At 32.3% G+C, this 10,434-nt stretch overlaps 1 protein-coding gene across 1 annotated transcript; it reads left to right on the top strand.

Moving 5' to 3' along the window:
• Nucleotides 1–3,100: 3,100 nt before the first annotated feature.
• LOC114297612 (E3 ubiquitin-protein ligase MPSR1) lies at nucleotides 3,101–3,466 on the top strand. Its single transcript, XM_028242070.1, has one exon. The coding sequence runs from the start codon at nucleotides 3,101–3,103 to the stop codon at nucleotides 3,464–3,466; it is 366 nt and encodes a 121-aa protein (XP_028097871.1).
• Nucleotides 3,467–10,434: the final 6,968 nt, after the last annotated feature.

The raw sequence follows: 10,434 nt of genomic DNA, 5'->3' as shown, positions 1-10,434 counted from the left end.
AGTAGCGTGAGGCCCTCGCGGGGCGCGTTTACACTACGGATTTTTAATTTTTCAATCCGGAATTGAATCACGGATTAAAAAAACCAATCCAAATCTATCGGATTGGACTGGACTGAATCGGATTACAGATTTCACAGATTCCTTACTCAGCCCTATCAAACTGTGCACATAGCTAATGTACAAAGGATTGTTCTTTTCTTATTAAGGCTTCTTTGACATCATAAAAAAAAGGGTAAATTACACTGACACCCCCCTAATGTTTATATTTATTACAGTTTTTCTCATCTTTTGAAAATTATGTCTCCCCCCGAGGTTTAAAGTTTCATTACATATTTTCCCCCTTAGCAATTTTATTTTTTTAAATACAAATTTTGCCCTCACTAGGTAAATTACATTGATACCCCCTCACATTTTAAAAATTACAATCTATTCCCTAAGGTTTATAGCAGCATTATCAAATGCTCCTTCAGTTAGTATTAGTTGGCAAAAAAATTATATGAAAAAAATTTTTGTTAGTAAAATTTTTAAATTTCTGTTTAAAAACTAACGTAAGCTCATTTTTTGCTCAAATTTACAAACTGAGATAACCATTTATAAATCAAAAAAATTATCAAATAAGTTTTTATAACGGTTTTTTTAATTTTTATAAATATAAATTGAAAACTAAAAACGAAATGGTTACCAAACAGGCTTCAGATGGTAAACATGTCGTAAAATTAACAAATAATTAAATAAGTTACCAACGTAAGAAATGACTTATCAAAAGATTCTTAGGTTATGTATGGTTTGATTTTTAGAATTTTTTTTAAAACATTAAAAATTAATTTGGTTAATAAATAAAAGATAAAAAATAATTATTTCTTTATGAGTAAAAAATAATTATCATTTTAACTTTTAGGTAAGTTATATACATACGTATGACTGTTTCAATTTAATTTGTAAAAAATTATTTCTAACCACTCGAAAGATAAAAATTATATAAAAATGAGAATTATTTTTTATTTTTTGTTTCTTAACCAAATTAATTTTTAATTTTTAATTTTTTTTTCTCAAAATCAAACTATACATAGCCTAAAAATCTTTTGATAAGTTATTTCTTACGTTGGTAACTTATTTAATTATTTGTTAATTTTATAATATTTTTACCATCTGAAACCTGTTTGGTACCATTTCGTTTTCAATTTTCAATTTTTAATTTATATTTACAAAAATTTTAAAAACTGTCATAAAAATTTGTTTGATAATTTTTTTGATTTATAAATGGTTGTCTCAATTTGTAAATTTGAGAAAAAAATGTAAATTCAAAAAATGAGCTTACGTTAGTTTTTAAACAAAAATTTAAAAATTTTACTAACAAAAATTTTTTTCAAATAATTTTTTCCAGTTAATTTTTTTTTCAATGAATTTTTTTTTTAAACTAATACTAACCGAGGGAGCAATTGGTGATGCTACTTTAAACCTTAGGGAGGGGATTGTAATTTCTAAAATGTGAGGGGTATCAATGTAATTTACCTTGTGAGGGTTAAATTGGTATTTTAAAAAATTAAATTACTGATGGGGGAATCTGTAATGAAACTTTAAACCTCAAGGGGGAGATGTAATTTCCAAAAGATAAAAGAGGAACTGTAATAAATATAAACCTCAGGGGGTATTAATGTAATTTATCCAAAATAAATAAATAAAATAAAATAAAGTAAAATAAAATAAAATCGCCATAAATTATCCTATCATATTTTTTAATTTTTTGTAATTTTTTTTATTGTAAAAATTAAAAAAATCAATTAAAATAGTCAATTTTCAATCAAGGCCTTAAAGATAGGTTTTTTGAATTTTTGGATATTTGCTTGTGAATTGGTTTTTGTAGTGAATTTTTGACATCTTACTAGGCCCTGTTTGGTAGAGTTGTGGGAAAGTGCTTATAGCTTATGCCTAAACAGCTTATAGCTTATAACTATGAACATAAGCTAATTTCTGACTTATAAATTAAGTATCTCATGTCCCACTCAAAAAATAAATTGATTTCTGACTTCCAAAAAATTATAAGTTATAAGTTATAAGCTAAACCAAACACATCAGAATAACTTAAATTAAACTGAAAGCTGAAATAAATAACTTTTAAACTGCACCAAACAGACACTAAAAGACTTATAAACAAAGTAGCGAGAATGTATTGACTTTTTATATTATTATTTTTTTTTTATTAAAATACTTACTTCTCAAACATTACATAAGCATTCTTTATTTTTAAAATTACACTTCTCTTAAATTTAAGAATAATGCTTGGGACCCCCTTTTGGGGGTCACCCCCTCACCCCCCTTTGTCACGTGGCGAGTGGTGATTGGAGAAGTAGGAAAAAAAAGAAAAAGAAAAAGAAAATGTAACCAATGAGAGAGAGAGGGGGTCAAAGGGGGTGAGAGAAAAAAGGGAATGAATCATTGTTGTAAATTTAAATATGAATTTGACTGTGTCATGTTTGGATTTTTAGGTAATTCCTATTAGATGTTATCAAATCTACGAGGGTTACACCTGAACTTTATCCGAGATTTATTTAATTTGCGTGAAAGAGACATTTTGTATAAATTTTGAAATTAATCAAACGACAACTATAGAGGCTACTAAAAGTGATGTTTTAAAGAAATCACTAATAATGTGGTATCTATTTTTTTTTTTTTTAAAAAAAAAATAGACATAACAACACTGTGGCAATAGGTGAGACCCACTACCCTATCATTAGTGATGGCACTACTTAGTATTCTCACTCATTTTCCTTAATCAAAATATATGTAAATTAATCTAAACACCTGAATCTAACAAAAAAATAAAAATAAATGTCTAGTCTTCTATGACCCATCACAGGTCTCGTGTGTATATACACGATGTAATACTAATTAATATATTAATTATATTAATTATTGTATCAGTGTTAATTATAACATTATTATTTATTATATAAATTATAATTATTAAAAAATTTTAAATTATGTTATATCATCCATCGATATGGTACATATCGGATTATTAGTATATATATAATAAAAATGATATAATCGATGCACCAAGTCTCTCTAATCTCTCTCTCTCTCTCTCTCTATGTCAAAAATGGCAGCTGTATCTCCAAAACCTAACACTTCATCAAACTCTCCGATCGATCATTGTTTTGACCTCGACCTAGCTTTAACTATGGCCGATAATTCAGACCATTGGATCAAAGTATCAGGATCTTTGGCATCATCAACACCGTCCACCCAGAAAAAGAGTTGTTTGGCACCGGAGATGGCTACTGTTAATAACCCAGGTGGTGTTTGTACAGTTTGCATGGAAGCCTTCCTCCAATCAGCAGAAGAAGGCACAGTTGGCGAGCAAATCCCATGTGGACACGTGTACCATGATACTTGTATTGCCAAGTGGCTCTCTCTCCATGACTCTTGCCCTCTTTGCCGCTGCAAAATCTCCGGTGACCGATAAATTAGTCCTCCCCTCCTGTTTGTTTCCGCTTAGGTTGGTTTTTGCTTTTGGCGAATTTTTCCTTTTGTTTTTGGTTGAAGAATTATTATTATTATTATTATTTTTGAAGCAATTACAACTTTGATCCCCGTATTATTTGTATCAATTTGGTTCTTATTATTTAAAAATGAAAAATGGTATACAAATTTACTTTTTAGACCCAATAATATATAATAGAGATGAATTTTGAGTTTGACTCAATAGTCTTGTAACCATATCACAATGAATTTAAAAAATTAATGTATTTAAAAAGTTGTTTAAATTTATTTTAATGAGTAAAAAACTGATCTGACACCTAACCTCTTTTTTTTTTTTTTTTTAAATGATGACAAACAATTTAGCACTTTTTAAATTTTTTTTACTGAATTTTTTTTTTTAAGTTTGTTAAGTTTTCAAATTGAATTTATCTTTTAATTTTTCTCATTCTATTAAGAAATTAAATAAAAATCAATGACAAAAAAGTTTATTAGAAAATGAATGAATTATTTCAAATTTGATGCAAGCTTGTGAATGAATTATCTTACTTTTTTTCCCCATCAAATGCTAATCAAAGTTTGCGTTGTAAAAAATGTTTTATGTATGTATATGTGATGTTGCAATGGATATATGTATTCTCAAGTGTTCAAAGCATGTCTGAATTTATGAAGTTTAAAATATTATGAAATATTGTTCTATGAGTGTCAATGTCTAATATTATACGTTACATTTTACAATTGCTTGCATTTTTGTTATCTATACCATATATATAACTAAATGTAGTTATTTTGTCAAAAACCTCCAAATATTTATTCCTAAATTTTCATAATTTTAAAACACTCTCTTTCCTACTTGGCAACCTTATTTGATTGTCTTTTATGTTTTATGTTTTTCTTCATTTTTTATTTATTTGATTAATTAAAATTAAAATTAATTTCATTACTTATAGATAAATATTTGAATTTCAAAATTCCTCCATATAGATAAACATATAAAAACTGAAAATTAATTTTATAATCTACCGATAAAGATAAAAAATAAACAATTAATTTAAAAAAATTAATTTTATAACTTAGAGATAATTTAAAATTTCTTCTCATAAATAAATAAATAAAAGTTGATAAATAACTTATAAAAATTAATTTCATGGCCTACAAATAAAGATAAAGATTAAATAATTGATTTTTTTTTTAAAACAAAATTACTCTCCTTTTTTTTCCCCCTCATTTCGTACTTTAATTAAAAATTCATAAATAATTTATAAAAATTTATTTCATGACCTATAGATAAAGATAAAAATTTTAAAAATTATTTAAAAAAAATAATTTCATGACTTATAGATAAATAAACATATAAAAATTGATAAATAATTTATAAAGATTAATTTTGTGGCCTACAGATAAAGATAAAGATTAAATAATTGATTTTCAAAAAATTTAAATAATTAAATTTAGATAAAGATATGATTTGTTAATCTATATATCTATCAAAAACATATATATCTAAATCTTTATTTTGATTTACTCTTTTTTTTTTCTCCTATCACATATTATCTTTTTTTATTTTAAATTTTTTATCTTATGAAATGCTCTTATCTATAACTTCTTATCTCCTATTAAATTCTTAACCTTCTCTTGATAATTTTTATTATTCGTTATTATCTACCAAATGATAAAGATTATAAAAAATAAAAAATAAAAAATTATCGCTCTGAATGAGAATAGTATTAATAATGAAATAATAAAGGCTACATGGGAGAAGGTAGCACAAAAATCTCACAAAATTAATTTTTTTCACTATATTTATAAAAGGTAATAATTTGAGATTCTTTCTATTAGTTATTAAAAATAATTTGCATTAGATCATTGTTATGTTTTTTTTTTTAAAATTTTTTTATAAGTCTGTCATTCGTTATAGTATTTCTTTAATCCCATCTCTAAATTCTCTCTTTGAAATTTTTGTTTTTTCAATAATTAAGTTTAGAATCAATTTCTTATCAAATTTGTTTTCTTGATCCTTATTTTATTGAAAGATCGAGACGAATAAAACTTTCATATAATATATGAAATTAATGAATATAATACAAAGATTATAGGGAAGTACTACATATTTGTCAATATCTCTATGTTATTATTAGTTGATTTGCTAGATTATACTATCAATTTAGAGCCCATATGATTTAATTTAATGTTCATGATTCTATTTGTATTTGACCATTTTTTCGTTGAGTAACCGATATAATTTTTTTTGGGTATATAATGATTAAAGCTATCATTTGTTATATTTTTTCAAGTACAATTCAAATAATTTTTTTATCATTTTTTTTATAAATAAAATAGATTAAAACTATTCTCTTATATAATTTTTATAATACTATGACATTCTTATCTTGATTAATTTTTTTAAAATGATGTAGGAACTATGCAAGTAATATTCAAACTATGGAGAATGATTTATACTTTGATATGATATGAGTGTGTCATTATGTAACAACCCCCATACTGTTTACTGATTAATGACTGAATGATTACCGTTAATCATTGATTACTGCGAAATGGAACTGATAACTGACTGAAATTGAAACTGAATTGACTGAGTATATGTTAGTTAATTGCATTCTATCTGTTTAATTGTCTGATTATCTGTTCATGTTTATATGTTTAAACTGCTAATTGAAGGCCTTACCGACGGCCGAATCCGAAACCGATTAGTGTTCTATGATCCTTAGAATTAAGGTGATTTTATAGTATAATTATCTGAAAATTGATTGGGTATGATTAAATTAGATTAAAATAAGCCAATTAAAGAGTTTGCCATATTTACCATTTTGCCACTATCTCATATACACACACTTGAGCCTTTTACACTCCACGTATGTGATCAAACTAAACATTTCTTCTCCTCTTCTTGCCTCAACCGACCCAAGCTAGAGAGTGAGAGAGAGTTGAGTTGTTCTTGAGAGATTTGCTTGATCTTGCTTGGAATTGAAGTGTATTTGCATATTTGAGCTCCCTTCTTGAACTACAAGACTAAAGGTAGCTCCATTGTCTTCTTGTCCATGTTTTGAGTTGATTGTTGCATGGTCCATGTTAGATTGTAGAGCTAAGTCATGATTTGGGTCATTAATGGTGAATTGAAGCTTAAGTGTTGCATGCATGTACATATATTGAAGTTTTGAGGTTGTGGTTCATCATACCTCACATGCATGTCCATCTTTTGGTCATACTCCATGAGTTCATCTTGTTTTTGAAGGCTTGAGCTCTCTTGAAACAGCATTAAAGCTTTGAAAATGATTTAAGATCATGCATGTCATGTTTGAAGATTGTTCTTGGAAAATGATTTGAAATTGGTTTGAAATTGGGTTTGAATTAAACACCCTTGGGCTTTGATTTCTCAAATTGGGCTTTAAAACATGTTATTCTATACGTTTATAGATGTTTTCTGGAAATTTAGCCCAAGAGGTCGAGTTTTGATGCTTTTGAACTTGAGTTTGAGCTTGGAGGTGCAATCTGGGTTTTCCAGATTTCGCACTTCCGCTCGAGCGGGGAAATTTACGCTCGAGCGTGGAATCCGAGCAACCAGCATCTCTCTGCACTGTTTTGCAGTCCGCTCGAGCGGAGTATTGGGCGCTCGAGCGGAGTCATGTCTCAAGCTCGAGCGGGCGTCGAGCAGAGATTTCACCCATCCAGTACTCTTACAGTACGCTCGAGCGGGAAAGTTTGCGCTCGAGCGTGTACCTTTGTTTGCCTGTACGCTCGAGCGGGGAAACCTGAGCTCGAGCGGGACTCTGTTTTTCTGAAAATCCTGAACATGCTTTTAAATGTACATCTGTGCATCCTCATCCCATTCTAGGCATTCTTAGGCCTAGTTTAAGGCATCTTGTTGAGGATATAGATGTAGAACACACCGAGGAATTAGGGATTAAGTTATTATATTTCCCAACTGTATAGCTTAGTGTGTGTTCAACCTGTGAACTGTGTAGGGTTGGCAACTGGGGAGACACGCTCTAGCATACTGTAGCCCGGAACTCTGTGAGTAACGATTGTGTAAAGATATGTTCAACTGATATCTTTTGAATACTGAACTGAACTGTTTACTGAACTGGTATTACTGAATGAATGTATGTCCTTTATTTCTGAACTGTACTGTGGCATCCTTAGTACCTACGGTTTACTGTTACTGTTACTGTTACAGAGATCTCTGTCGGTTCCCTCGTGGAACCACTACTGTTTACTGACTGATGGCCATCATTACTGTTCGGTCTTTTAAGACCTACTGTTACTGTTATGCTAATGGATGTACCACATATGACTGTTTACTGTACTGAACAACTGAAATACTGATTGAATTGAACTGTTTTCATTACTGTAAGGACATTCATTCTAAACCCCTTTACGCTTTATGTTATTCACTGGGCTTTAGCTCACTGCTCATATATATATGTAGGTGTACAGGCACCAGAACGGAGCTAGGAGCGTCAGGGTAACTCCAGTTTTGTCAAGCCAGCCTTTGTGCCTCACTGCGAGGTTCCGAGTTGCCATGCTATGGCATGGGGGTGTTTTGTTTGTTTTCCCCCGCCTGTCTTCTGTACTGTCTAACTGCTCTGTATAGACTGACTGTTTACCGTACTGTTACCAAGGGATTAGGTCCCTGTACTGTGTGACTGTAAACTTTGTATAGACCGTACTGTTTTGTACAGACGGAATGTTTTCTGTACCGCTATCTAGGGTTGAGTCCCTAGATTGAATGAATGTCAATATTGTACATACTGTTCTGTACTGTTTATGTATAAATGCATGGAAAATCTTTTGCATACAGACTGTCACAGCTCATTGGACATTGTTTAATTACTGTATTGGCTTCCGCCAGGCCCTGTACTCTGTTTTACTGTATTACTGTTAAGCAGGCCTTCGGTAATCTCGGATTACTGGCCGGTTACGGTGCTAAACCCATAGGGCCGGGTTTGGGCCGTGACAGAGTAGGACTGTAAACTTTGTATAGACCGTACTGTTTTGTACAGACGGAATGTTTTCTGTACCGCTATCTAGGGTTGAGTCCCTAGATTGAATGAATGTCAATATTGTACATACTGTTCTGTACTGTTTATGTATAAATGCATGGAAAATCTTTTGCATACAGACTGTCACAGCTCATTGGACATTGTTTAATTACTGTATTGGCTTCCGCCAGGCCCTGTACTCTGTTTTACTGTATTACTGTTAAGCAGGCCTTCGGTAATCTCGGATTACTGGCCGGTTACGGTGCTAAACCCATAGGGCCGGGTTTGGGCCGTGACAGAGTGGTATCAGAGCGATACTTATCACGAGTTATACCGCACACACGTGTCCAAATGAGCTATAGGGTGTCCTAGAAAAGTTATTAGGGCATCTCATGAGCATGATAAGTGTGTGGTTATGTTATGACCGAATACATGCTAATGTGTTAAACTGTTAAACAAATGACTGCTTATGTTTAAAACTGTTATAACTGCTTATAGTGAAATGGACAATGCAAATGAACCTGAGTCCTCATCTACTGAGGCAAGAATGGAAAGAATGGAAAGAATGATAGAACTGATAACTGCTAGACTTGAACAACAACAGAACCAACCGCCCCCACCTCCTCCTCCGGTTCGGCCGGAACCTAATGCGAATGTGGATGATGGGGATATTATTGCTCTCACCCATAAATTCAGCAAGATGAAACCGCCATCCTTTCAGGGAGGCCTCGAACCGTTAAAGGCTGAAGCTTGGGTGCTTGAAACAGAAAAACTATTTGAAGTGTTTCCGTGCTCAGAAGCAAATAAAGTATTGTTAGCTACCTTCACCCTACAAGAAGAGGCTAGAAGGTGGTGGATGTTGATCCGTGACTCAAATACTGTTATGACATGGGCTCAGTTCAAGGAGTCCTTCTTTGAAAAGTATTTCCCTCAGTGTGTTAGGGATAGGAAAGTGACTGAATTTGAACAGTTGAAGCAGGGCATAATGTCCGTTGCAGAATATGAAACCAAATTTACTGAACTTGCCCGTTATGCACCGCATATGGTGGATACTGAGTATAAGAAGGCCAGAAAATTTGAAGGTGGCCTTAATGTGGCAATACTTGACCGGATAAATGTTTTGAAGTTACCGACTTTTGTGGGTGTTCTCGACCGGGCATTGATGGCCGAGTCGAACATTGCAGCGGTGAAACAATCTGAAACACCAACAACTGAATGGCATGGAAAAAGGCAGGGTTTCAAATTCAAGAGAGGCAAGCACAACCCAGCCAACAAGAAACAGAATACGGGGACAACAACTAGCCCCAGTCAAGGGAGTGGATTCATACCACCCTGTCCTGAGTGTGGCAAGAAGCACAAGGGGGTCTGCTATAGAATATCTGGAGCCTGTTACAGGTGTGGCAAGGTGGGCCACATGGTTAAAGACTGCCCCTCTACTCCTCAAGGCAATAGCAAAGCTGCAGCCAGCGGCGCAGCATCAAATGCTCCACCAAAGCCTAACCCTAAAGCTGCCGGGAAAGAGCCTGTGAGGCAAGGCCGAGTGTTCGCACTAGTACCGGGAGATGTGCAGAATACCGAGACCGTTGTGTCAGGTATTCTCTCTATCTGTACTCAAAATGCATATGTACTGATCGATTCGGGGTCTACACATTCTTATGTATCGCATGCTTTCTCACGGAAATTGAATAGACCCTTAGAACCTATGAACTGTCTGCTAGCCGTATCATCACCCGTAGGAGGGTCCATGACATGTGCTTATATGTACCCTGCATGTGAAATCATTGTTGGGGATATGCATCTGTTTATTGATTTACTGCCATTGAACATTGATCATTTTGACGTAATATTGGGGATGGATTGGTTACAAAAATATCATGCCACCATTGACTGTGTGACCAAGCAAGTTGTTTTCCGTCCACCTGGTTTGCCTGAATTTGTGTTTAATGGGAATGGA

The sequence above is a fragment of the Camellia sinensis genome, chromosome 5, assembly GCF_055761805.1.
Source record: "Camellia sinensis isolate YWXY chromosome 5, ASM5576180v1, whole genome shotgun sequence".
In the NCBI taxonomy this organism is placed as follows: domain Eukaryota; kingdom Viridiplantae; phylum Streptophyta; class Magnoliopsida; order Ericales; family Theaceae; genus Camellia; species Camellia sinensis.
Note: the sequence above shows the minus strand (reverse complement) of the source record. Positions and strands in the feature narration are given on the sequence as shown.

Excerpts from the sequence above, each read along its gene's own strand:
- LOC114297612 (XM_028242070.1), top strand. The coding sequence starts at position 3,101 with ATGGCAGCTGTATCTCCAAAACCTAACACTTCATCAAACTCTCCGATC.